This window comes from Aulonocara stuartgranti, assembly GCF_965226115.1.
Source record: "Aulonocara stuartgranti genome assembly, chromosome: 19".
NCBI lineage: Eukaryota > Metazoa > Chordata > Actinopteri > Cichliformes > Cichlidae > Aulonocara > Aulonocara stuartgranti.
The window spans coordinates 27,717,458-27,745,341 of record NC_138955.1 but is presented as its reverse complement, the minus strand read 5'-3'; the positions used below and the strand labels follow the sequence as shown (position 1 = coordinate 27,745,341).

General features: G+C 41.3%; 1 protein-coding gene across 1 annotated transcript in view; it reads left to right on the top strand.

Moving 5' to 3' along the window:
• Window positions 1-27,884, top strand: part of heatr5a (HEAT repeat containing 5a) — a 51,550-nt gene that overhangs the window by 16,387 nt on the left and 7,279 nt on the right. The window contains exons 10-34 of the mRNA XM_082516293.1: window positions 1,295-1,545; window positions 1,761-1,872; window positions 2,742-2,894; window positions 3,183-3,282; window positions 3,396-3,505; window positions 13,140-13,309; window positions 13,412-13,575; window positions 14,046-14,151; window positions 15,901-16,091; window positions 16,871-17,030; window positions 17,847-18,036; window positions 18,126-18,295; window positions 20,955-20,981; window positions 22,271-22,415; window positions 22,791-22,973; window positions 23,318-23,557; window positions 23,637-23,815; window positions 24,005-24,073; window positions 24,208-24,387; window positions 24,816-25,050; window positions 25,214-25,318; window positions 25,415-25,549; window positions 26,093-26,220; window positions 26,620-26,767; window positions 27,656-27,829. Coding sequence (XP_082372419.1) covers window positions 1,295-1,545; window positions 1,761-1,872; window positions 2,742-2,894; window positions 3,183-3,282; window positions 3,396-3,505; window positions 13,140-13,309; window positions 13,412-13,575; window positions 14,046-14,151; window positions 15,901-16,091; window positions 16,871-17,030; window positions 17,847-18,036; window positions 18,126-18,295; window positions 20,955-20,981; window positions 22,271-22,415; window positions 22,791-22,973; window positions 23,318-23,557; window positions 23,637-23,815; window positions 24,005-24,073; window positions 24,208-24,387; window positions 24,816-25,050; window positions 25,214-25,318; window positions 25,415-25,549; window positions 26,093-26,220; window positions 26,620-26,767; window positions 27,656-27,829 — 3,825 coding nt within the window. The remainder of the gene's footprint in view (window positions 1-1,294; window positions 1,546-1,760; window positions 1,873-2,741; window positions 2,895-3,182; window positions 3,283-3,395; window positions 3,506-13,139; window positions 13,310-13,411; window positions 13,576-14,045; window positions 14,152-15,900; window positions 16,092-16,870; window positions 17,031-17,846; window positions 18,037-18,125; window positions 18,296-20,954; window positions 20,982-22,270; window positions 22,416-22,790; window positions 22,974-23,317; window positions 23,558-23,636; window positions 23,816-24,004; window positions 24,074-24,207; window positions 24,388-24,815; window positions 25,051-25,213; window positions 25,319-25,414; window positions 25,550-26,092; window positions 26,221-26,619; window positions 26,768-27,655; window positions 27,830-27,884) is intronic.

The following is a 27,884-nucleotide window of genomic DNA, read 5'->3' as shown; positions in this document are numbered from 1 at the left end:
CTCATTAGGGCCTGAGCGCTGACAGTGCAAAAGGCTTATTGTATCTGCTCCGTTTATTGTTGTTCAGGGAAACGAGTCACCTTGTTGACAGTTTAACCATGCTCAAAATCCCATTAAAAATTTTTGCACATACATCAGGTCTTGTGAAAACTTGTGTATTTTATTGGTCTTAGATATGTGCAGTGCAGAATGCTTCCATAGCGCCTATAAATTTGCAAACAATTAACTCCACCTCTGTCGTTCACATACATGTACGAAATTTGGCACACCCATGTAACATCCTAAGAGACACAAAAATTATTTTGGATTGATGTCCTAAACCCGACCAGCCATAAGTCCCCCATTTTGAATTTAATAGTTGATTTTGACATCTTTTTTGCATTTCCCACCACTTGTACTTTTTCAAACTCCTCCTGGGATTTAAGAGATTTTTTTTGAAGGGCGTGTCCGTGATACCATGAATAAACTTCAAACACTGATGATGTTTCACAGTAAAAATTAAACATTTCTATTGTACTTTAATGAACATCTTATCATCCCATGTATATAAAATTCATTGGTAGTTCTGTTCATGATATATATAGGAGCGGATGCATAATTAGTGGGTATTCTCCACCACCATTTAGTGGGCATAGCAGACCATCAGTCTGCCCACAACAATGAGTTCCCAGGCTCAGTTATAGCAAAGGTGGATCGCAACACAGCTCGACCACAGCAAGCCAGGGTGTGCACCAAAGTGCAAAAGCCCTCTTATCACTGCTTGCAGTTTTAATTTAGATATTTCTTTCTTTGTTTCTTTCTTTGTAACCACCTCTGTGTCTCTCTATGCATCACATATTATGCAACATCTTCCACACTGCTGTGAGGTGGATACTAACTCCAGTTGTACATTGCTGATTAAGGGTGCTCCTCTTCTAGCTGGAAATGTTCCCAAGACTTTGAGATGGTCATACTGGAGGTAGAACAAAGCACAACAGTGTTTTTTTTTTAGTTTTTTTTTTTTTTTATATTGGCTAATGTCTCTAATATATCTCAAAATTTTGGGAGCATTTCCACTGCACTATACCCTGAGCACACTGAACCTACAGAGAAGAACCTAATACCATCGCAGCTTAAGATGGTGAAGTTGGAGTACATCCATCTCACTGCAGCTGATTACTTTTCAGAGTAGCTGGCAAATAAAATACTTGTTGTGATGTAAGAAATGTGATTTACAAATGTATTCACAAAGGTGGACGTAAGTCCTGCAAAATCTCAGCGTATGACTGACTGTCTCTCCCACTCATGCATCCAGCCCTCCTGGACACGGTGATCTCTGTCCTCCTTCACCCAGCCACCTTGGCCAGGCTGGCTGCTGCTTGGTGCCTGCGCTGCGTTGCCATGGCTATGCCGTCTCACTGCTCTCTCCTCCTGGACTGTTGCGTCGAACGTCTAGTGGCACTGAAATCCTCACCCGACGCTGTAGCTGGGTATGGAGCTGCTATTGCTGCCCTGGTGGCAGCAGTGCAGCACTGCCCACTTGGAATTCCACACACCAAGGACAAGGTGTGTACACTGGCACCACATTATTACACTGAACATTTTGCCATACACATCTTCAGAATTGCATCACCACATCATCATTAGAGTGATTTGAAGCTTTTGTCAATTTTATTTTGAAACAGTTTCATGGCTACTACTTTTATTGCTGAAATCCTGTTTATGAGTTTGTTTGATAGCTCCACTTTGTTATTATTTATGTTGTGTATCTATGTGTGTAGATGGTGTTGGATCTGGCAGAAGACCTCCTCCGTTCAGCCTCTCAGAACAGTCAGATTTCTCTCCAGAGGACTCAGGCTGGCTGGCTGCTCATCTCCTCTTTAATCACGCTGGGTAAAACTGCTGAACTACACTCTAAATCTTCTTGCACCATACCAGAGGAAACTGTGAAGATCTGCAAACATCTTCATTACCATTGTGTTTGAGATGGAGTAGAAGCATGCCCTTACAGATTGCAGCTTCTTTAGGGGATATTAGTATTTGAAAGGTTTTGCTTTCCCTGAAAGAAATTCATGGTATACAGGTCCCCATGACTGACATCATTTCATCTAGTACCACAATAAAATCTCCTCTTCTCTAATATAACAATATAATATTAAACTTTGAACTAACATTTTATTTGATTAAATCCCTTGTCACACCAAAGAGTTTATTCAGTAACCTGTTTCTACCATCAGCTGTTGACTGGTAAATTTTTATAGGTTGTAGTTTGCTGTTGATGCACCAGCAGAGTAGGCAGGGAAGTGGATGGTGAGACAAACATGCCTAATAATTACTTCCACTTCCTGCTTTTTCCCTCTGTTGCTCCAAATCTCCAATTTATTGTAACTGACCAGCAGAACATTCTTAAATTAAAACAGATAAGTGTAATGATTTTTTTTTTTTTTTTTTGAATTATAAAAGTGTTTCAAATGTTCGGGTGAGAAATGCAATAAATCCGTCAAACTGTATTAGCACTATTATTGTTAGTTCCAAAGAATGAGATCTCAGATACAAGCAATGAGCTTTCTCTGAGGGGTGGATGGGCTTTCCTTTAGCAACACAGTAAGGAATTCAGTTATTTAGAATGGGCTCAGAGCTGCTGCTCCTCTACATTGAGGTGTTCCGAGGAGGCCCTGTGGTAGATTGGAGAGCTTGTATCTGGAGAGATGAAAGATTTGATAGGAATTTGTTGTGCCTTGTGTATTAATCTGTGTTTATAGGTCCAGCTGTGGTGGAGCACCATCTGCCCCGCCTGCTTCTACTGTGGAGATGTGTGTTTCCTGCTTCACTTCGTGAGCAGGAGATGGAGCTCCGACGTGGGGACTACTTCACGTGGCAGGTTACACTCGAAGGACGTTCTGGAGCACTCAGTGGTTGGTACACTCACTGCCAAACAGAAATCTGTGTCTCCACAAGTTGGAAGGCATTTTTGAGACTCCAAATGTGGTTTCAGTGACAGGGTTAAATTTGGGTTATGGTTAGGTAGGGGTTAGGCATTCATTTTTCATTGTTAGTGTTAAGGTAAGGGGCTAGGGAAAGCATTATGTCAATTAGATGTCAATTAGATGTCACCATAAGAGAGGTGTGTGTGTGTGTGTGTGTGTGTGTGTGAGAGATTAAGAAAGAAAGTTAAAATTTCTCTCAACTGTGTGTCTGAACAGCGATGAAGAACCTGCTGCAGCACTGTAGAGAGCTTGTGACTGATGAAGTCATCAGCCGTCTACTCACACCATTAACCTGTGCTGTGGCTCTGCTTACCAAGTTAGTGCCTCGTTGGTTTTACTTGTATAGAATTGTTTAAATGTATGTTAAAAAAATTGTTTAATGTCATTTTCAGTTATATAGTCTTAGTATCCATTTATTTATGTCTCCAGGTTGCCTGCTCTATTCAGGTCTTATGGCAATTCAGTTAAGAGCTGGTCCATCGTCTACAGGCTGAGAGTATATGAGCTGCTTGCTCTACTGCATCCACAAACTTACCAGGGTAATGCTTCACCTCTGATACTGTTTTGCACTTATTTTCTTTCTTCTTTTCATTTCCTTTGACTTGCATCTTTTTGCCTGTTGTCCTCTTTTTGTATCGCATTGCCTTCTTTCCTTTCCTTTGATTAAAGTCTCTTGTTTCTGCCTTTTATTATCACAATTTTTCTTCTTTTTTTGCATCCATGAATAACCCTATAGACAAAGCTACAAAAAATATATTGATTATTTCAGTTATATATATTTTTATGTGGATGTTTAAAAACCAATTGTGGCAGGGTGTGGCTTGGGCACATCTGCAGACTGCAGCCTAGGATTGGAAAAGCAGCAACCGGGAAATAAAGTGTGTAAACCAGTGAAATATGTGGTCGGGTCTGTCATTCCCGTTACATTGGTGATGCGGTTGGACCCCTGGTCCCACTCATCCCTGCCGCTGGTCCATGGGCCGGGGACGCAGATGTTTGGGGGTGGGTAGGCTAGGCTGGACGACTCCCCGGCCTAGATCGGGCGATGGGGGTATGTGGCAGGCTGTGGCCTCCCCTGTTCAAAGGAGTGTGCTGGGATCTGGGGGTTGATGTGTATGTGTCGCTGGCAGCTGAAAAGCTGCAGCCTGGGATTGGAAAAGCAGCAACTGGGGAACAAAGTGTGTCAAAAGTATGAACTATGTGGTCAGGTCCTTATTGCCACACTAAGGACCTGACCTGATTAAGAGAAACAGGATCCCAATAGTGTGAATGCCTCACAGGCATTCACACTATTGGGATCCTGTTTCTCTTTATTCTTTCTTTTTCTTTTTCTAGTTGCTTCCGTACGTTTTTTGCCGCTTAACTAGTCCCCCAGTTTTTATGCCATTATCACCATTCAAATTTTTACAGTTTCTGTCAGCTCTGCTCTTTCCAGCTATATCTTTTGGTTGTTATAACTGTTATATTTTTTGCTATATTAAGTTTTTCATCCAGTTTCTGCTCCCATTGAAGTGAATGGCAGACATCCCATAAAATGCTCTAAGTGGCATTATTTGAAGCTTAACTACTTCCACATACTTTCACCTAGAACCACCATTCCACCTTTAAACTATTCTCCTGTCCTTCTGCTACTATTGTCTAATTCAGCTTTTCCATAAGTTCTACCGTTTCCCTTAAATTAATTTTTAACTTTTGTATGAATTATGAGGATTTGCATGGGTTGTTATCGTTGCTATGGACTGAGAGTTTGAGTGCGTGCACTCTAAGCTCTGAATCCCTTCTTCATGTACGAACAAACTCCTGTTGCTTACTCAATGTTCGCTGAACCCACACAAATTATACATCAAAACGTAGGTATTTTTGTTGGCTTTAAGACAGTGTCACTATCATTATCGTGCGAGTTACGTTTTTTTCACAATTTGCCTCGAAGTGACACAAGGTCTGAAAATTCCCCATTCAAAGTCTATGGGGAGGTTGTGAAACTCAGTGCTGAAATCCTGTAACGGGAGGGATTTTCAAATTGTCATATCTCCTTAATGAAGCGAAGTTAAGACATGAGGCTTGTGCCAATATATCTTCAGACACTGCTGACACTCACAGTGGAAGCAGTTTTCACAATTATCTTACCGTTGAGCCATGAATTACGTTTGTTTGAGGGGCGGAAATCTGTCCTTCTCTCAGTTTTCTAACTCTGAAAATGAAGCTGTTTCTTCTCTCGTCATATCTCCACGACGGAGGTACAAAGAGCAGTGAAAGTACACCAAAGTCTGCTGATTCACCCAGTACAAGAATTATGCCTCTATCCCACCTACGTTCTGAGTTACACAACGTTTTGTAACACCAAAAAACGGCATTTTTCGCCTCTCACCGCGATCTAATTCTGACTGCTCATCAGTCTGTTTTGCAGGAAATGCAATTTTTCAACTAGAATAAAATTTATTCTAGTTGCCAATTTCTTTAACTAGTCCCTCAGTTTTCAGCCAATTTTCACCATTCAAGTTTTAAACTGCTCTTTCTTTCTTTCTGCTAATGCCTGCTATATCTTTTGGTGCTCATAACTGTTATACTTTTCGAGATATTAAGCTTTTTTTCGCCATTTTTTTTGGCCCATTAAAATCAATGGACCACATTACAAGTGTGATCACTGGTTTTGCCCGCCAGGGTGAGCTGTGTTTTAGCTCAGTGAGATGAACAGCCGTTCTCAGAGCTGGAGACCCGGGTTCAAATCCCACTTATGACAAAAAAATTTCAATAAACAGTTCAACTTTTTTAACTCTTTTCAACACAAATTTTAGCTTCTTTGCCTCTTTTCAGCAGAAATTCTGCTGATTCATGTCTATTCAGCAGAATTTTTAGCTTCTTGACCTGTTTTCAGCAACATTTTCAGTTTCTTTACCTCATTTCCGAACAGTTTTCTGTTTCTTCATCTCTTTACAGCAGAAAGTTCAAAAAGTTCACCTCTTTTCAGCAGAATTTTCAGCATCTTCACCTCTTTTCAGCAGAATTTTCAGCATCTTCACCTCTTTTCAAGACAATTTTCAGTTTCATCTCTTTTCAGTCACCTGAGAACCAGTTTGGCTCAGCTTCAAATCCTACCTGTGGTCCTCGCCGTACATCTTCCCTCCTCTCACTCTCCCTGCTTTCTTGACACTCTTCAGTGTACCCTTTCAAATAAAGCAGTTTTCAGCAGAGTGCAGCTTCAACACAGTGTTTTTAGCACATAGTTCTCCTTCTTCTGCTCTTTTCAGATTCCACTACACTGCATTTTCGCAGGAAATGCAACTTTTTCTAGTTGGGTGGATGCCGTAGGCATCCACACTATTGAGATCCTGTTTCTCTTTATTCTTTATCCTTTATTATTCTAGTTGCTCCGTTTCTTTGCCGCTTAACTACTCCCTCAGTTTTCAGCCGATTTTTACCATTCAAACTCTAAACTGTTCTGCTATTTCTGCTTTCGACTGCTATATCTTTTGGTACTTATTACTATTATACTTTTTAAAATATTACACTTTTTTCCTTTAATTTGTCCCATTGAAATGAATGGGAAACTTCTACAATTCTGCTAAAACTTGCTTGTCTTTGAAACTTAACTACTTCCTCATACTTTCACCTAGAAACTCCATTCAAACTTTAAAACGTTCTCAGATGATTGGGCTATTCCTGTGTGATTCAGCTTTTTCATATCTGTTACCGTTTTCATGTAATGACTCTTTAAGTTTTCAGTTACAACTTTGTGATTTTTCAGAAAATACATGTGTTGCTATGGTTGCTATGCAATTAACTCCCACTGCACACTCGTCCGTTCTGAATTTTCTCTTCATGTCTGAACAACTCCTTGCTACTCGCTCAATTTCCACTCAACTTCCACAAATTATACATCAAAACGTAGGTATTTTTGCTGGCTTTAAGACAGTGTCACTATAATTATTGTGAGAGTTACGTTTTTTTCACAATTTGCCTCGAAGTGACACATGGTCTAAAAACTCCCCATTCAAAGTCTATGGGGAGGTTGTGAAACTCAGAGCTGAAATACTGAAACTGAAGGCATTTTCAAATCGTCATATCTCCTTAACGAAGCAAAGTTAAGACATGAGGCTTGTCCTTGTATATCTTCAGACACTCCTGACACTCACAATTCAAGAATTATTTTCTCACCTATTACCGTTCTGAGATGAGTTAGACTTGTTTGAGGGGTGGAAATCTGTCCTCCTCTCATTTTTCAAATTCCGAAAATGAAGCCGTTTCTTCTCTCGTCATATCTCCGCGACGGAGATACAAAGAGCTATGTAAATCGCAGTCAAAGTACACCAAAGTCCGCTGATTCACCCAGTGCAAGAATTATGCTTCTATCCCACCTAGTTTTTGAGTTACACGACGTTTTGTAACTCCAAAAAACGGCGTTTTTCGCGTCTCACCGCGATCTAATTCTGACTCCTCATCACCCTTTTTTTCAAAGCGCCCGCCCCCTTAGAGGTGGCGCGATTGGTAATGACACCGCTCTTCAGACCAGAGGTCGTGGGTTCGATTCCACCTTGGCCCACATGTTTTTTTTTTAACTACAAATTTATACACTATCACAGACCGGTAATTCATATTGATAATTTATTACAATTCTGCAAAGTTTAATGATTTTAGCAGCTTTTCTAATATGGACCTCAGATTCTGGTTAACAGTCTATGGCAGAAATACATACAAGTACACAGCCTGATGAAGCAGACAGAAGCAGTACCTCTGATTGGTTCCGCAGTTTCACCTCTTATCAGCACAAATCTCACCCTCTTCTGCTGTTTTCACCTCTTTTCTGCTAATTTGAGCTTCTGTTCCACAGTGCACTCAGCCTCTTCTGCTGTTTTCATTAGAATTTTAAGCTTTTCCACCTTTTTTCAGTTACGTGAGAACCAGTTTGGCTCAATGAGTAGCTGAAAAATATCAGCCTCTTCTGCTGTTTTAGCAGGATTTCAGAGTTCAGCTTTTTCACTTGTTTTAAGCACAAATTTCAGTTTCTTTACCTCATTTCACAACAAAGTTCTTCCTCTTCACCTCTTTTCTGCTAATTTGAGCTGCTGCTCCACAGTGCACATTTTCCCTCTCATCATATCTTTGCTTGTGACCAGAACTCATTTGGCTCAGAGGGTAGGGCATCTGTCGTGAGACCCGGTGGCAGAGGTTCGAATCCTACCTGTGACAGCTGCTACACATGTTCACTGCTTGCATGCGCTCTGCTTTCTTGACACTCTCCAGTGTGTCATTACACATACAGCCATCTTCAGCAAGCACTTCTGCTTCTACACTTCTTTTCAACTCGGCTTTTTGCTTCTTTACCTCTTTTCAGCAGAAATTATTCCTCTTCACCTCTTTTCTGCTAATTAGAGCTCCTGCTCCACAGTGCACTTAGCCTCTTCTGCTGTTTTCATTAGAATTTTAAGCTTTTCCACCTTTTTTCAGTTACGTGAGAACCAGTTTGGCTCAGTGAGTAGCTGAAAAATATCAGCCTCTACTACTGTTTTAGCAGGATTTCAGAGTTCAGCTTTTTCACTTGTTTTAAGCACAAATTTCAGTTTCTTTACCTCATTTCACAACAAAGTTCTTCCTCTTCACCTCTTTTCTGCTAATTTGAGCTTCTGCTCCACAGTGCACATTTTCTCTCTCATCATATATTTGCTTGAGACCAGAACTCATTTGGCTCAGAGGGTAGGGCAGCTGCCGTGAGACCCGGGGGCAGAGTTTCGAATCCTACCTGTGACAGTTGCTACACATGTTCCCTGCTTGCATGCGCTCTGCTTTCTTGACACTCTCCAGTGTGTCATTACACATACAGCCATCTTCAGCAAGCACTTCTACACCTCTTTTCAACTCATCTTTTTGCTTCTTTACCTCTTTTCAGCAGAACTTCTTCTGATTCACCTCTTTTCTGCTAAATGTTTAGCCTTTTCACCTCTTATTAGCACAATACTAAGCAGCTTCTGCTAATTTCACCAGAATTGTCAGTCTCTCCACCTCTTCTTTGTAAGAATCAGTTTGGTCCAGTAAGGTGAGACGCCGCCTATAGATCAGAAAGGCCAGGTTCGAATCTTGCTCAGGGCAATGTTTTTTGTTTTTTCAACTTTTTCTGCTTTTTTCAGCAGAAATCTTCAGCGTAAGGCATCCACACAGCATTTTCGCAGGAAATGCAATTTTTTCTAGTTCTTTATTCTTCTACCTTATTCTAGTTGCTCCGACCTTTGCTGGTTAACTACTCCCTCAGTTTTCAGCCGATTTTCACCATTCAAACTTTAAACTGTTCTGCTCCTTCTGCTAATGCCTGCTATGTCTTTTGGTGCTCATAACTTTTATACTTTTTGAGATATTAAGCTTTTATGCCATTTTTTTTTTTTTTTTGGCTGATTTTTGCTGACAGGGAGCACATTATCAGTGTGATCACAAGTTTAGCTTGCCGGGCTGAGCCATGTCTTAGCTCAGTGAGATAAGCTGCCGTTCTCAGAGCAGGAGGGCCGGGTTCAAATACTGCTTATGGCAACATTTTCTTCAGTAAACGGTTCAACTGTTTTAACTCTTTTCAGCACAATTTTCAGTTTTTTCAGCTCTTTTTAGCACAAATCCAAGATTCTTAAGCTCTTTTCAGCAGAAATTTTAGACTTTCAACTCTTTTCAACACAAATTTCAGCCTCTTCTGCACTTTTTAGCAGAATTGTCAGCTTCTTCACCTCTTTTCAGCACAAATTTCAGTTTTTCAGCTCTTTTCAGCAATAATTTCAGCTCCTTTACCCCTTTTCAGCTAAAACTTCAGCTTTTTCACTTGTTTTCAGCACAAAGTTCTGCTTCTTCACCTCTTTTCAGCAAATTTCAGCTTTGCTCCACAGTGCACATTTTTTCTCTCATCATATCTTTGTTTGGGACCAGAACTCGTTAGGCTCAGTTGGTTGAGCAGCTGCCGTGAGACCCGGTGGCAAACGTTCGAATCCTACCTGTGACGGTTGCCACACATCTTCCCCTCTTGCATGCACTCTGTTTTCTTGACACTCTTCAGTGTATCCTTTCACATATACAGCCATCTTCAGCAAGCACTTCTGCTTCTACACCGCTTTTCAGCTGTTTTCAGCAGACTCCACTACATGGCATTCACACTGCATTTTTGCAGGAAATGCAACTTTTTCTAGTTTTAGCAGATCTTTTCATTTACTTTCTCAATTTCATAATATTAGGTTCAGATAAATATGTTAACAGACAGACAGTTCATAATCCAATAAGTGATTTATGTTGTTCTAGACATCCAATAGCTCAGCCATTACACACAGATTTCAGGTTCATATTAGTTTTTAGTAACGCAACTCCCAGCTGAATACATCCAGCTTTCCACCTGAGTCACCGTCTTCAGGACCAGTTGTGAGCAACTCCTAAGGATTCACCTGTATATCAAAAACATATAGATTCTTCTTTCATGGTAACTTATGTACCCTAAACTCTGAGAAACACAAGCATAAAAAGTGTGCTTACTTACTTATTTTTGTTAGTACATTATTTGTTCCTTTTGATCTGCTTGTCTTTGACACATTTATTTGTTCTGCTCTCACAATCCCATGTTGGAAAACAGTCCCTACTTTGTAAAATGTTAATTTAAAAAAAAAGAAAAAAAGAAAGAGGATGCAATAGAAAACATTTCAAATGTTTAAACTGAGAAATCTACAAATCTTGAATAATTTCATTGGAATGTTCCTCGATGCAAAATTGCAAAAACTTGGGTCACATATCTGTATAACCTCCTGTAGACAGTGATGGGTAGCAAAAGATTACAGCATAATAAAGCTCATAATATTTAAAGATTCACAGAGTCTGAAGAGATGCCTGCCTGTAGTACAGATGTTTGACCAGTTATAAACATCTGGAACATTTTGAAATAAATAATATAATAAACAGGACTCGGGACTATTGATCAGTTAGAATCCTGTGTCAGTCAAGAATGGGGGCAACATTTTTCTCCCAAAAGTCTAGCAGCTGGTCTCATCCGTTTCCAGATGTTTATGCCCCAGTGGTTTATCACTGGGCACAGTGACACTGTTCCAACTTTTTTTTGACACATGTTGCTGTCATCAAATTCAAAGTTACATTACTTTGGGGTTGTTGTTTTTTTTCTTTTCACAGTTAAAACATTTGATACGTTTTCTATGTTCTGTTGTGAATAAAATATTGCAAATCATTACATTCTGTTTTTATTTATGTCCCAACTTTTTGGGGAACAGGGATTGTTAGAATTCAAATGAGTTGGCTGGTAGTGTCTTAAAAACAACAACAGCATATTGTTATATTACCGACATAACGTTCCACTCACATCTGCTCATTTTTGCCATTGCAGCATTATTCTAAATTGCCCCACTGAATGTATCTGGTAAAGGTGAAGGAATATCTTCAGGAATATTGTTTTTTGGTGTTCTGGAACTGTAAATGGAGGTTTCCTTCAAAGGTGCAATTTTTACTTTGAAGCTGAACCTTTGAGCTCTGATTACTGAAGGTAAAAGTTTGGCAAAAATGAGAAAACAGAGTACCTGGACAGTGTTTATAGACACACTGTCCAGTGTTTATTGTCACTTCACATATCTGCAGAACTTCAATATCTAACCGTTCCTGTAGACACTAATGGGTAGCTAAAGATTGCAGCAGTAGTTGATGTGAGTCGGTTTTCTTCAACTACAGAGAGTTTTGGGCTGGTGATGAATCAGCTGGTGTCTGATGTGTCAGGTCAGGACAACCTGCTGCTGCGGAGTCGGGGCGGTCTGCCTCCCCCCACCGCAGGGAAAAGGGAAACACCACCTGGGTCTGGGTGCAGTTCCCCCCTCCAGGGGCGGGGGCACCTAGACCCGGTTTGTAGAGTACGCTTGGGGAGTGTGATCGTGTGTACAACGTCTCTTTATGTCTGTCTCCACGTTGGTTGAGTGTGGAGTAAGTGCATATGAGAGCATGAGGGTGGGAATGGATGTTTGTATCTGTGTGTGCCTGTATGTCTGTGTCTATATGTCAGGTTGGGTGTCAGGCGCCACCTCTCTGGGGACATCTCAGGCCCTCCAAGGTTTGGAGGCCTATCTCCCCCTACCACCACTTCCCCTGCCAGTGGCGGACCCCCTCAGACATCGGTGCGTTGGTGGTTCTTTGTGTCCGGGGATGGGCGTCCAGGTACACACCGGCTCACTCCTTGGCGGCCGCTTATCGGGGCCTGGAGCCTGGGGCTCGCTTGGGCCACTTTGGAGGTGGGGTGCCCCCGGCCTCTCGGCCTGGGGCTCGGTCACTCAGGCGCAGCTGGCTGCCGGCGGAGCTCACGGGCGCGTCACTGCAACTCCCCCTGGCTTCTGCTCCGCGGCTGCTGAGTGAGCCCTCATCTGGGACTCTCCTCAGCTCTTTCCGGGACAGTGGCGCAGCTGCCCCTCTGTTGGTCTTCCTTGGTCTCTTGTGTTCTGGGGGCCTCTGGATGTCTGGAGTTTTGATCTCCTCCACACCTGCTTCACGCCCTGGAGGACGGGGCTGTGGCCCCCCCACACCCTCTAGCAGATTATTACATGAAGGAACCTTTTAAAAAACAAAAAACAAGCGCGTCCATGCTCACAGGTGTACACACGGGTGATCACACCCACAAACTACACCCTTTTTGGCTCCTACCTCAAAGCACACTGTGTTCTGTTGATCTTATGTGCTGCACAATAATGTTTAACATTTAGTATTTACTGTCATATTCCCATATATCATTGTGATGTTGTTTATTCTATTACTCTTGTTCTCTTCTGCTTGCTTTCTTTTTTCTTTCTCAGCAGGTGATCCAGGTGATTGATATATGCATTTTTTTTTTCTCTGCCCGTTCTGTTGGTTTTTGTCTTTTGCCCTTCTCCCCCGTCCCTCTTCTCAGCTGTTTCTCTTTCCCTCTTTCTTTCTCCCCTTCTTTCCCCCAGTCAAGTCTGTCCCGTATTCAGTAAGTGAAAATAAAATAAACAATAAAAGGTGAATCAAATGGACCATTACGGCAAGGCTGGGATGGTCAGTTCGGTAAAGTAAATCCGTTGGGCATCTTTCTTTGCCTTTAGACAACAATTCTGATGGCAAAAGAGCCAAACGGGACAGGCCAAAAAAAAAGAAAAAAAAAAAAGATTGCAGCAGTAGTTGATGTGAGTCGGTTTTCTTCTCCAACTACAGAGAGTTTTGGGCTGGTGATGAATCAGCTGGTGTCTGATGTGTCAGGTCAGGACAACCTGAATCAGACATGTTCAGAGCTTTCTCTGCTGCCTCCCCTCTGTCATTGTGACGACCTACCACTGGCTGGCCCTGCCCTCCATGACACTGACCACAGATACATCGAAGAACAGGTGAGCTTCAGCCCAGCTCTTAACAGTGATGGCTCAAAGGGGGAGAAACTTGACAAGTCTGAGGATTAGAATCAGAAAGACTGCTTTATTTTTATGTTGCAGCTCCACAGTAGCAGTGTGGGAGGAGGATCATTGGACAATGACCCCTTCAGTCTTTGTGAGAGGGGCTACGAAGCTCCCGCTCCTCTTCCATCCCCTGTCGCTCTGGCTACCACTTCCATCCATCTCTTTGGAGCCGTGTTCCCTCACATAATCTCTGCTCAGAGGTAAGCGACCTCTGACAGCCTAACCAGCACAGACTGACACGAGAAGGACATTGTGTATTTATTTAGCTGTTCATTTGCATGCTTAATGTTGTTGTAATAACAAACCACAGCAAAAAAATTTAAGCTGCCTCAATAAAGGCAGCACTTCTGCACATTTTACAATTCTTATTTATTTTCTTTCTTTATATTTGAAGAAAGTCTTGGCATTATAAGCACCACTACATCAGTGACGAACACATACAGTTATGTCTAAAACTTGCCCCAGGGGGTGAGAGCTATAATAGTTTAACCCTCACAGCTTTCTCTTTGAACATTACAACAAGTTTGTACTCTTTAGAAGGACACGGTCCTAATCTGAGATGCAGGTTTTTGTTCTCAGTTAGGGCTACAGTTTGGTGCAGCTCTGCCAGATAGATAAGCTTTCTAAGCCAAGCTTAGAAAGCTGTGGAATAATGAGTCCTGTGTGTCAGGGTGAAGATACTGGAGCAGTTTGTGGAAACGGTGAACCAGCTAAAGGGTCAACGCCAGCAGACTATCCAGACTCACCTTTGTGCTGCCCTCTGCAGTCTGCTCAAGGTACTGCAACTGCGTAACCCCTGTGTATCTTCCAGAAAACCGGTATTAATGAAAACCCTGATGTTTAAGTGAACAGTTGCCATTATTCTGTTTTTAATCTTTTGTGCTCATCCTTACACTTCATGTGCAATCTTGCATTTGCAAGGCAGTGATGAGATGCACACTAAACTGCACTTTCTATGCTCCGTAATAGTGCACTATACAATACGCATGTGTATTGTATAGTACCCAAGAGATCAGCATACCACTCTCAGGACCAAGATGCATATTGTGTAGTTAGCTGGTTAACTGTGTTTGCTATTACTGTTGATTTTTTACCGCTCAGTTCTAAAAGGTTGATGGGCAGGTGGCGTGGACACCTAAGTTTGCGAATGTGATAACTCAAGTAGGAAGTCGCCTTGGATTTTTAAATTGATCAATTTAAATTAATACAAGGTACATTTATTAAAAATCTCAGACAAGTTTAAATCTCAGTGCATTCCCCCTTAGGGTCAGAGTACGTTTTTGTAAGAATCCGGTGATTGCGATAACTTGAGAACAAGATGTTTGTTTGTAAAATGCACCACACGAGACAATAGAACACTGGACCTATTTTTTTACTACTGTCAGAGATGCCTACACCTCCACTGCCCTCCCTCCACTGGACAGGTCAGATCACAACCTTGTACTGCTCATAGCAGCATATAGGCCAGTGGTTCAGCGGACGTCAGTGACTGTAAAAACTGTGAAGAGGTGGTCTCAGGGGGCTAGGGAGACACTTTGTGGGGCTTTGGAAGCCATCAACTAGAATGCCCTGTATGAACCACATGGCAGTGACATTGATCATCTTACAGACTGTGTCTGAGAGTCTGAACAGCAACATAGGAACACCCCAGGTAAGTGTTCTGTCCCCTTTCCTTGTCACCATCTATACGGCCGACTTAAAGTATATTACAGAAACCTGTCTCCTCCAGAAATTCTCTGACGACACAGACATTATTGGAAGTATGGACATGGGATGGGAAGAGGAGTACAGAGGACTGATTGATTGCTTCATGAGGTGGTGGTGTGAGGTGAATCACCTGCAGCTGAATGTGGCCAAAACAAAGGAGCTGGTGGTAGACTTTGGCAGGAACAGATCCCGACCCTGTCTGCATTGGTGGGACTGATGTCGAAATAGTCACATCCTTACAAGTATCTGGGAGTTCAACTGGATCACAAGCTGGAGTGGTCTGCCAACACAGACAGGGTAGAGTGGTATTGAGGCAAAGCTCTCAGGGCCAACCACAGGGGTCACAGCATCTCTTTGTAGAAAATTCAAGAGACTGTAGAGCAGGAGTGTCAAACTCCAGGCCTCGAGGGCCGGTGTCCTGTAGGTTTTAGATATCACCCTGGGTCAACACACCCGAATCAAAGAATTAGTTCATTACCAGACCTCTGGAGAACTTCAAGACATGTTGAGGAGGTAATTTAGCCATTTAAATCAGCTGCGTGGGATCAAGGACGCATCTAAAACCTGCCCTCAAGGCCTGGAGTTTGACACCCGTGCTGGAGAGTGACATTTAGAGAGACAATACTTACTTTACAGACTGTTAGGAGTCTCATTTTTTTAACATCACCAAGATGTCCATTTACAAAAAAAAAAAAAAAAAAAGTAATTGTGCATCACAAATTTTTTTTAAGCATAACTTTGCTCCAGTCTCTGAAAAACATAAACCTTTCACAATTCATGACTTTATCACGAAATAACCATAACTAACCTCTCCTCAGCATCAAGGTAGCAATCGGGGCTCTCTGGGGCCTGAGGAGATCCGGCCCCCAGCCTTGTCGCTCCTGTTGGGGGCACTGGAAAGCACCAGTCCTCTGCTACGCTGCCTGGCTGCTGAAGGTCTAGCCCGACTGGTTCAAGTGGTTGGAGATCCAGGGTTCACTGTCTCTATCTCCCTGCTCTGCTTTGATAGGTGGGCAGATGTTAAATCATAGCTTTGTGTACCACTTCTTACACTTGTCTTCATCCCACTGATGAAAATAGTTATAGTAGTCAAAATTCAAGTTTTTTAGTTAGTTGGTTCTTTTAGGAGTTCTTGCCACAGAATGCAGGGGAAAGGCAAAAACGTCCAGGAAACTGATCTGGATCTGTGCTCTCTTTAAAAGAGCAACAGCATAAACAAAGTAGGTCATGATACAAAAATATACTGAAACACACAGAAGTTGCATAATAAGCCAGAAATAGTTCAAAACAAATTTCACATAGCTGTGGCTATGAGTCTGGACCCAAAGATATCACACTGTGTTCAAGACAGGAAACGATGACAGTTGATGTCTGTCGTTTAAAAAAAGAAAACTGCAGCTGTGGGATTTTAGTGTCCCAATTTCACGTTTTTGTTCCTGGACTTCACTGATCTTATTGCATGATTTTCAGTCTTCAATAGTAAATGTTTATCTATGTGCAACACCTCAGTTAATCTCCTGTACGACCCTGTTTAATGTAAATATGTTTTTTGTTTGTTTGGGGGTTTTTTTTTTTCAAATTATGCAAGAGCAGAATAGGCCACTAAATGACCACTAACCTGTACCTTACCAAAACCTGTAGTTTTTCTTTCATACTCTAGCATTGGATATTGGCTGTGTTAAATGAATTAAAAGCAGTCCCTGGAGACTAGAACAAATAGAGTTGGACGTTTTTCATGAATATAATGTTGGTTAATATCACAGTTGACTTTGTTGATCGTGTCTGCAGGCTGAAGACTGCTCGAGATGCGGCATCACGCAGTGGCTATGCCCTGGCTCTGGGGGTGCTATACCGCTACACTGGAGGAATCAGCTCACCTCAACACCTGTCCACCTGTCTGGGAGTCCTGTTCACCTTGAGCCAGGACAGCACCTCACCCGAGGTCCAGGTACACGCTTACCCTTACACACTTCTAAATCTATCTGTCTGTATACCAGAATGAGAAAATTGAGAAAAACATTTGATAAATTATTTCATTATGCTTCTGTTCTCCACCAAACCACATTACAGGAACCTTCAAGCTAAATTGCACTATTTCTTTACTGCTTACACTTCTGCAACACTTAAAACCCCAATTCTGAAAAAGTCGGCAGGCTGTGTAAATAAAACCAAGATGCAATGACTTGCAAATCTGATAAACCCATTGTTTTTACAATAGACGTTAGGAAATATCAAATGTTTATTATGAAATAGTAAAATGTCTCATTTTAAACATTTGATTTGTTCTTTATGTTCCTGTAAAGAAAATATTGGTTTATGAGATTGGCAAGTCATTACTTTGTTTTAAGTGACTTGGAATTAGAGGTACACTTTAAGTGCAGTATCTGGTATAATCTGCAACTTGCTTAGGGACAAGTGGGGGAATATCTGTATGTTTGACTCTATATGTACAAATGTAAAAGATATAAGAACCACGTTTACATCGGAGAATAACAAGCTAAGCTAAAGTCTAAGCTCTAGGTGTGAGCACAAAAGCCCCACCCAACTGTTGCTTAAATCAGGAGAAGGGTTGGCTAATAGGCAACTTGATGTGCATTCCTTCTGCTCTGCAAAGGGTGCTTCGTTTGATTTGTTCAAGTCTCAAGGTATAAAGGATTTAAGGTGAGAAAGTTAAGACTGGACCAGGTTTCTGTTTTGTTTTGGGGTTTTTTTTGGTTTTTTTCCCTTCTTGCTGGTCATACCTTTTGTGTATCTCTGTGTCCAGACCTGGTCTCTCTACAGTCTTTCTCTGGTGGTCGACCTGTCAGGTGGTCTTTATAGAACCCATGCGGAACCATCGTTCACTCTCGTGCTCCGGCTGCTGCTCTCCACTCCACCCACCCACCCTGAGGTGCACTACAGCCTAGGACGCTGCCTGCATTGCCTGATCACCTGTTTGGGCCCAGACCTGCAGGGTATGGAACCCCTTTGTCATACCCAAGGACAGTTTCAAAATTAGAGAATGTTTTAGGGATGTGTAAGTGATTTGTGTTTTTGACTCCAGGTAATGGCGCAGCAGTGTCTGGTCTGCGCTCCAGCTGTCTGGTTGCATGTGGAGTGATGCAAGACAGTCCAGACTGTCTTGTTCAGGCCAGGGCCATTTCCTGTTTGCAACAGCTGCACATGTTCTCACCTCCACACGTCAACCTGACCAGCCTTGTACCTGCACTCTGTGTAAGTACACCTGAGGAGGCATGGCTTTCTATAGCTTTTTCTTTTCTATAAGCTGACTAGAACCGTGTTTCCCAACCTTTTGGAGCCACGCCACATATTTCACATTAGAAAAATCACACGGCACACCACCAAACAAAAAGGTCACAAAAAGCATATTGATCATTTTTCCCTATGCACCAGGCATAGCAGAATTGGTTTTGGTTTGTCCCCAGGATACCTTTTTTGCTTTCTTCTGGCCACTACTCATGCTAGGGCCTTCATCTGGGTCAGGATTTTCTCCAGGACCCAGGTCAGATTCTTTTCAAATATTTATCTATTGCTATTACTTGCCGCGTTGTCTCACTCACAGCATGACTGTTTTACTGGCAGTTGGCATTCTATTTAATTATAGCAGGTAGTTGTACTGGTTTCTAGTGGAAGAGAATGTAATTGTTCTGCCTATTACTCACGCTGGTGATTTAGAGTACTAATCAGTTGGAACCAGATAATCTTCCTAGGCGTACCTACTCATTTCTCGCGGCACATAGTGGTTGGGAAACACTGGTCAAGAAACCTTTTTTTGTATTTACAAAAGAAAACAAGGACCAAAAAAGTTGACATTTATCACATTTTCTGGCAAAGAAGGTATATTTTTTTAAACCTCACCTTATGATTATTCATTGATATTGTAAACACCAAAGCTTAAAACTCTACTTCTGTAAAGCCTCAGTCACAAATAACTCTTTTTTTTTATATGTTTGTCACACTAAAATGTTTCAGATCGTCAAAAAATGTAAATATTAGTCAAAAATAACACAAGTCAACATGAAACGCAGATTCTAAATGGTGTTTATTGTTAAGGGGGAAAAAATCCAAATCTACCCTGTGTGAAATAGTGATTTCAAGTTGAAGCACACTTGGGTTTCTCAGCAGGACAATGAAATCAAAACACATCAGCAAGTCCGCCTCTGAATGGCTTAAGGAAAACAAAAAGACAACTTTGGATTGGCCTACTCAAAATCTTGACCTGAATCCAATTGAGATGCTGTGGCATGACTTTAAAAAAGGGGGTTTATGCTCGAAAACCCTCCAGTGGTTCTGCAAAGATGAGTGGCTCTAAATCCCTCCACAGCTCTAGAAGCCAGTTATCACAAAGGCTTGATAGCAGTTTTTGCTGGCTCCAGGGTAGCCCAGCCAGTTATTGGGTTTAGAGGGCAATCAGTTTTTCACTCAGGAACATTAAGGTTAGGATTTTTTTCCACTTAATAATTACACCACTGTATTTCGCATTATCATTTCCTTCTCTTCATCTGCCTCATCCACCACTACTCTCTCCTGCATCATTTCCATCTCCTCCTCTTCCTTCTCGCCTCAAGCCTCATGTCCTGAACTTAAATCAAGACTCTAACATAAGAAAATGTGCATAAACATACTTATTTATTACTACTATATTGTCACAGTTAGTTACTGTCAACAGATAAAACATGCGACCCATCACCAGATAGCTGACAAAGTACTGGGTGTAAAAGTAGCAGCTATTTATAAGCTAACTAGCTAACATTGGGCTCAAATGCTCTAAAAATGACACTTTCCCTATGATAAACAGTTTGATTACATAATTACACCATCAGTGTCGCTGTCATGGGGCGGAAGTGAGGTTTATTTATTTATTTATTAACCTTTATTTAACTAGGAAGATCCCATTGAGATTAAAAACCTCTTTTTCAAGGGATACCTTGAAAAAGAGGTTAATTGAGTCATCGCCACAAATCAGATTGCTTTCACAAATGCAGCTTTACACCCTCCTCCAGAGTAAATAGATGTGAAAACCCGGCATATTGACAGCTGAGGTAAACAGTGGACTGATAGGCTGATGAATGCCAGCCCATTTGAGGTGACTCGGGGTAAAAAGAACAAATAATTGCAAAATATTTGACAAATATTCTGATTTTTTTTCCTGATTTGTCACTAGATGTTTATTATTAAAATATGTTAAAATATGGTGTTTCAGAGAGAGACTTTATCCATGCTCCTAGATGCATGAAGGAGCATTTCTGCAGGTCCTTCCTTCCTGCAGCTGTCAGACTGTACAATCAATATAGCTCCCAACAAACATAGATGTTTACATCAGTGCTGTAACTTGCACTATCTTATCAACCGATTCACACTACAACCTGGGCCTCTTATCTGTATTTAATTTTATTTAATATTAATAACTATACAGAACTCTGTTTTTGGTAACTATTGGCCTTGATGTAAATGTGTAAAAAAAAAAATGTGTATGTTGTGTATGTGTGCTGTGTACTGTTTGTTTGTATATGTGTTTTTCATTCTGCTGCTGTTACAACCAAATTTCCCCTTGTGGGACAATTAAAGGATTATTCTATTCTGTTCTCTATTCTATTCTATCAGAGAGACTTTATTAATCGCAGAGGGACATTGAGTACAAAAAGGTTTTATACACGGTCATGGCTGTTATAGGGTTGTTGGGTTCAGTTTTGATAAAATGTTGTTAAACATCATCATGCTTCCTGTTTGACAGACACAACTTGTCCAAACTCGACTGGATTCATATTTCATCTCTGCATACTGCATTTCCTGCCATGTTTCTCTGCTGTGTCGAAATTAGAGTTCGTCCAGATTTATAGTGTGTGTTGTTTTTGATCATTCTGTCTTACAGGAGATCTTGTTGGATTATTCCGTATTGGTAGGTTCTTTTTTTTTTTTCCCCCCAAGGTCCGCAGCTGCTGTCTCTCAGTTTTAGCTTTGTAATCTCTTTTTTTTCTTTTTTTTTTCATTGTGACTTTTCTGTTGCTGTGACCTTGGTCTGGGCGATAAAAATACTCTTCACACAAAGTTCCTTTCACAATAAATATCCTGAGAACTTAGACAGATAGGAAAGATTTTAGATTATTTTTATATTATTTCTTTATTTAAGCACAAAATGATTGCTTTTGTGGCTTTGTTTAATCAGGATCCTGATTGGCAGCTTCAGACTTGGCTGTTCTTCCTTAGCTGACATTTTTGCATCCAGGAAGAACCACAAAATTGATTTTCCACAAACATCACCATCTGCTTAACTGTTAGTGGAAATATCTATACATCAGCTAGGTATTGGAACATATCTTAGGAAGGCGTAGTGAGATTTTTAGACACACCTCAGGCTGTTAACACACTAGTATAGTAGTTGTATAGTGCCTATTTGTACTACTTTTACAGTTGTATTTTTCAGGGTATGCTAGCTCAGAAATTTGTTATAAATAACAGTTTTAAATGTGATCTCAAAAAAGATGCCCGTATCGCCCAGAGTCACTGTGTCACTGACACTCTGTTTTAACACAGCTCCTCGTCACTTATGAACACACCATTCTGTTGGAATGAATCCTGTCAGCTCAGTTTTCTGTTTTGCAGAATTTTAACCTTTTTCCCTGTTTTACAGTATTAATTAAGTTTTTTTCTTATTCTTTGAGTGTTTATTCTTAATTTACTATCTACTCTCACTTTGTTTGCTTTTCAGCTAACACATTAACAGCCTCAAGTGCAGTTCTGACAAAAAGTTCCTCCGTTGTTTTTTTATCCCCCACAGTGTTTCCTCTGGAGAAAGTGTTGCTACTATTAGTTTGTAGATTGTTTTTGTTTGTTCATACAACAAAGTTTGATTAAAAGCACAATATTCTATAATTGTAGAATTTTTAATGTGAATATTAAACCCAAAAATATACCGGTTTTGTTTTTTGTGCTGTTAGCCAGACTTTTAAAAACAAAACAAAGTATTCCACTCAAACTCAGTTTTAGGAACTTGTAAACGTTATTATTTGAGAGAATACTGTTCCATATTGATGGGCTGTTTTTAAGGTCCGCAGCTGCGGACCTTGAAGATTTGGTGGAAACAACTCCTGGATGAAACACTGTCTTTAGCAGCATGCTTTCCCCTGATGAAAAAGTACAGTGTCAGGTAGAGTTGTTATGTGTGTGAACTGTGTGTTTGTGTTTCAGGCAAACCTGTGCAGCTCGTTCCTATGTTTGCGCCGGGCCGTGGTGGCGTGTTTGCGCCAGCTTGTCCAGCGGGAAGCGCTGGAGGTCTCTGAGCATGCCATTGCTCTGGTCAAAGAGCTCCCAAGACGAGACAACACGCAACTTGGTGAGAAGAAACAGACATTTTATGGAAACTATGATGATTATCAGCCTTCTTTTTTTAACAGGACTGCATTTTTCAGTTTGTTAGTGTTAGCAGTCCATTTTTTTTTTGTTTGGATTGATAATAAATGAACTTTATTCTCTGGCCCTTCAGCTCACTGTTGTTGTCTGACTTCTGTTGATCTCACGTTTTTATTGATGTGTGTTTCATTGCTTGTGAAGCTCTCTTTGTGCAGTGAAATTTGCTTGATTTTGTTTTATCATTAAATTTCACTTACACACAGTTACTTGCTTCTGTTTGTAGCATATGAGCAGTTTATTGCAGCGCACCTCTCTTCTACATCTTTGCTCACCTAATCCTTTCGATCTGTCTGAGCAGATGTCACTATAAAAGAGGTCGGTCTCGAAGGTGCTCTGTTCATTCTGCTGGACCAGGAGTCAGACTTCAGTCTGAGGAAGGACATTCAAGAGACTCTGGTTCATATGATGGCAGCGAGTGCCACCAGCAGCAAACTGGCCCACTGGCTGAAGCTCTGCAAAGATGTCCTGTCTGCAACTACAGGTGGGCTCAGGAGGTTGGCAGCCTGTAGCTGTTTCTTTGAGTACCCAAAAGCTCAAGTTTACATTTCTGTTTTCAGACTAAAAGTTAAAGGGCTTAAATTATATAAAGAATAAGATATTTTTTTAAAGGACAGAATTTTATTTTATGGAATCTGGGTTCTGTCAGAAAAAAGGAGGGAGGGGTCAGCTGAAAAAGAAATATTTCATTGATGATTGCTTTGAATGTGTAGAATGGAAAAAAGCTGGCAGTTTGTTTGAAAACTACTGAGGATTAAGATAATACCTGGTGATTATGAGTTAATGGGTCACTGATAGCGTCTGTGACGTTAAAAATCTGTGTTAAAGATGGTCGTGCCCCATTGGAGTCGAAACAGGAGGATGAAGACGCAGACCCTGGCAAAGATGATGACTCCTCTGCCTTCAGAGCCCGGTCTGAGTCTGGTGGCCCATTCACAGCGCTGCGCTCAGCCACACGTTGTTTCGCCATGGAGTGTGTGTGTCGCATCATAGCACAGTGCGAGACTGCCGACCCAGCTCACTTTGACATGCCTCTTGCTCAGGAACGACGCCTGCATGACTCCACTGGTAAGACCTCACAGGGATTTGCTCGGTTTATGTTTCTGGATGTCTCAGACATCGTTGATCTCTCACCCGTTTCTCTCAGATTTCCTGGTCCTCCATCTTGGCGACCTGGTACGCATGGCGTTTATGGCATCAACAGATCACAGTGATGAGCTGCGACTAGCAGGGCTCCAAACACTCCTGGTTATCATCAGACAGTTCTCAGCCATTCCAGAACCAGAGTTTCCTGGTCATGTGATCCTGGAGCAGTACCAGGCTAATGTAAGGATCAGTAACTCATCTGAACTGTTGATTTTAGTTGCCATCAACAGCAAGTTACTAAAAGAAGAGGTGACATTACACAGGGGTAAACGGGCTCCTGAAAATCCTGACTTTTTTTCTATTTGAAAAGATGCTACAGAATCTGCTGTGTCAGAGTCCTGTAGTATTTTAATTTGTATGTGTTTGCAGGTTGGAGCTGCTCTCAGACCCGCCTTCACCGCTGATGCTCCTCCTGACATTACTGCCAAAGCCTGCCAGGTGAACAGTTGTCAGTAATCATTTTCATAATCCTCACTGCTGCGCTGCTCGGGTCATTCTGTCTGCCCTGCAGGTCGTCAGCTAATGAACAGAGATGTAAAGTGTTACCTTTAATGCTGCCTTTTCCTCTACAGGTGTGTAGTGCATGGATCGCTAGTGGTGTAGTCAGTGACCTCCGTGACCTGCGACGTGTCCACCAGCTCCTTGTCTCCTCATTGGCTAAGGTCCAGAGTGGAAGGGAAGCGTCAAGCCAGCTGTACAATGAGGCTGCTGCTGCCATGGAGACACTGGCTGTTCTCAAAGCCTGGGCTGAGGTGAGTATTTACCCTTTTTAGTCGTTCGTTTTTTAATCTTCTCGTCATCTTACATCATTATTGAAATGTTTTATTGCAGAAAAAAATACTTCTCTTTTTGTTTTGCTTTTTTCTGCAGCAATAGTAGCGCAAAGACTTGAATCCAAACGTCCATTCGTGTGTCTAAAATATTCTTGATGATACAGCTCGGGATAATGTTTCGAATAGCACTTACCTCAATACTCTCCTGATAACAACTTGTTGCGTGTTAGGCAGAATGACTTGATAGTGTTTTTAATAACAGCCCTAAGCACCAAATGTCTCCAACATCTTGTTTTTGGCAAGATATTATCTAGATAATGAGTATTGTGTATCAATCGTAAATATTTCTGCAGAAAATAAATTAAATTATTGCTGCAATTTTCTGTGGTTTTCTTCATTTCTGTCAGGTTTACATTGTAGCTGTTCAGAGGAGCAAACAAAAAGAAAGCTCTCATAGACCAGCTGACCCATCGGTCTCCTCTCTGGCCAGTGACAGCTCAGGCTCTGAGTCAGGAGGGGCGGGCCTTCTGAAGTTGGTCCAATCAGAGCTATCGACACTGAGCCGTCTATGGCTGGCAGCACTACAGGACTATGCACTACTGACCCTCCCACAGGAGTACTCATCACAGCTACCTGCAACAGGTGGGATATAAACTTGTTTTGATTTCTTTTTTTCATATAGGGCCAGGTATAGATAGCTTTTCTCCCCTAATAAAGTAATCCGGACCACAGCTGTGATTAGATAATTTTATTTTGAGAGATATGGTGTTTCTTTATTTTTTTCCTCTCCCTCTTTCTCATGCAGGAGGTTCCTTCTACACAGCAGAGACTGTCAGCCAAGCAAGACGTCATTACACATCGTCCTGGGCTCCCATCCTCCATGCCACCTCCCTCTGGCTCCACAGCACAGGTTAGTATTCCTCCTTCTCACTCTTAATACCGCTGTTCTTTCATTGCAATAAGCAGATACATGTAAAAGTATCTGTTACTTTACGTGTGTGTGCAGGTTTCGTGATGTCAGATGAAGCGCCTGCTAACCTATCTAGACCAGCAACACCTACCTCCATGGGAAACAGAAGCTCTGTGGGTGGAGCAAAGAGTCCGGAAGACATTAATACTGACAGATTGCACCTCATACTTGGTAACAAACTGGTTATAACTGCTGAGTAAAATGTGTTTATGTATTAAATTCTGTCCTATTGTATTGACTTTGATTGATTGATTGATTGATTGGTAATTTATTTCAACATGTGAACAATATACAAGTACATTTAGAAAAGAAATAAGAGAGAAAAAAAATACTATACAAATTACATACAAAAAAACATTCTGATTAATTTACATGTTGAAAGGGAGTGGGAAGAAGTATACACTTATTTAATCCCACCCCTTTGCCATAAATTATCAGTGAATATTTAGTCAGCTTCCTTACTGATATAATTTGTAATAAAAATAGTGAACAGATTTCTGATATACTATATACTATAATATCACATCATGAATTTTTTGTTTGTTTGTTTTTAAATAGACATTCACTTAATTTAAATATTTTCCTTTTCTTTATAGATCGAGAAGATCATATTTTTATAACTCTTTTTGAACAGTTTTATGTTTGGACATTGCTTTAATTCCATATTCAGACTGTTCCATAGTTTCACTCCAATCATGTTGGTCTCGCATTCAGGGATCAGCGTGGAGTTTCTCTGTTCTCCACATTCAGAGGACCAGATGGAGACCATCACCTCCTGTCTGAGAGCTCTGCAGGTGCTGCTGGAAGTTTCGTGGCCCCGAGCAAAGATTGGAAATGACCAGGTGAGGCACAGCTTTTACTAGTTTTCACAGTAAACACGATTTGAAACATTAGCCTTTCGACACTAGAATCCAAACTAAATTGTACAGGTTTGAATTTGACTGGCAATTCTATATGTGCGGTATTTATTTCCCAGTGAATAATGACGTGAAGTTATGACTCTTCTGTACAGTTAAATGCAATATAGGGTAGTGTAAATAATAGTTGTTGTTTTGTTTTTTTTAGCTGGCACAACAAAAACCTAAAACCTCAATTAATATTAATGGCTGTCATCTCTCTCTGTGTTGCATGGTTTACTGCTTCACTCTGCATGCGCTCACCTAGAAAGGGTCATTCAAAGCTCATTTAACTCCTAATAATAAACTGCATTGGTCGAGTGCTGACTTTCTTTGTCTGTTTAGGCTCTGAGCGTGGAGCTACTCAGCGTCCTCCACAGACTCATGGTGACCAGAGAGTCTGTATCAGTTCAGCTCGCTGTGTTGGATTTATTGCAGCGAATTGTAGCTGCTGCTCATGAGCACATCAGGGAGAAACGCCACAGTGCTGAAGGTAAACACAAAATTTCCTTAGGGATTAATAAAGTATTCTGATTCTAAAAAGATTATTCTGCTTCTTCTTTTTGAAACCTCACGTGGTATCTCAGTACGGGAAGCGCTTTCTGGTGTGACTAACCACACCGACTCTACTACTACCACATCTATGTAAGTTAGATCAGTTACTTCAAGGACACAGGGTCCCCTGACTACTTTTAAATAGTCTGTCTCGCACATATAAATTACATGGAACTGACACCAGCACCAGTCTCTAATTTTGATTGCTCTTTACTGGCCCAGCAGGCACTGGATGGTAGAGCTAGCTTGTCTGCTCCACAGCCAGCCAAAGTCACTGTCTTTGCACAGGGGAGATATATCACTCTGTTTTCTCTTTAAAATAAGCGATGCCCTCCTTGGGATGTGGAAGAAACACACAGAGAATGCCTGGTCTTGTTCAGGGGCTGTTATAAAGGGGATCAGGGGATCCCGTGTCCTTGAAATGATTGGTCTGTCTTAGTAAGATATAGTAGTAGTGGTCAAGCCAGAAAGTGCTTCCAATAGTGAGATACCTCACTCGTTTATGTATCATTTCTTTTGTGTTCAATAAATCCTCTTAGAGGAGTAAAACCAGCTTCTCAACCAAGGGAAGCAATAAACCATTTTTACAACCAGACGGCAAAAATTCCTTTCTGATCTCAACAAAATTGTAACGCAAGCTTCACTTTTTATCTTTTTCTGGAACTTCCAGCTACATTGAATCTTTCTCATCAGGTCTCAACAGTTCTAATAATTGTAATCTGTAATTTTTAGATCCAGTTTGTATATGTCTGAACCTATCTAGATTGTTGCCAAACAGAATAATTTAAATGCTCCTTTCATACTATTTAACTTTAATGTTTCTTAGTGGATGATGGCGCAGCAGAGAAGGAAACACTTCCAGAGTTTGGGGAGGGGCGAGACACTGGTGGTTTGATTCCTGGTCACTCACTGGTTTTTGGTGCTCTGGAGCTCTGCCTCTGTGTACTGGTCCGGAAAATCCCACAGCTGAGCCCCAAACTGGCTGGAACTAGTCCAATTGGTAAGGAGATGGATGGGAACAGGGAGGGCTGCTGCAGAGAGGGAGAAGAAATAAA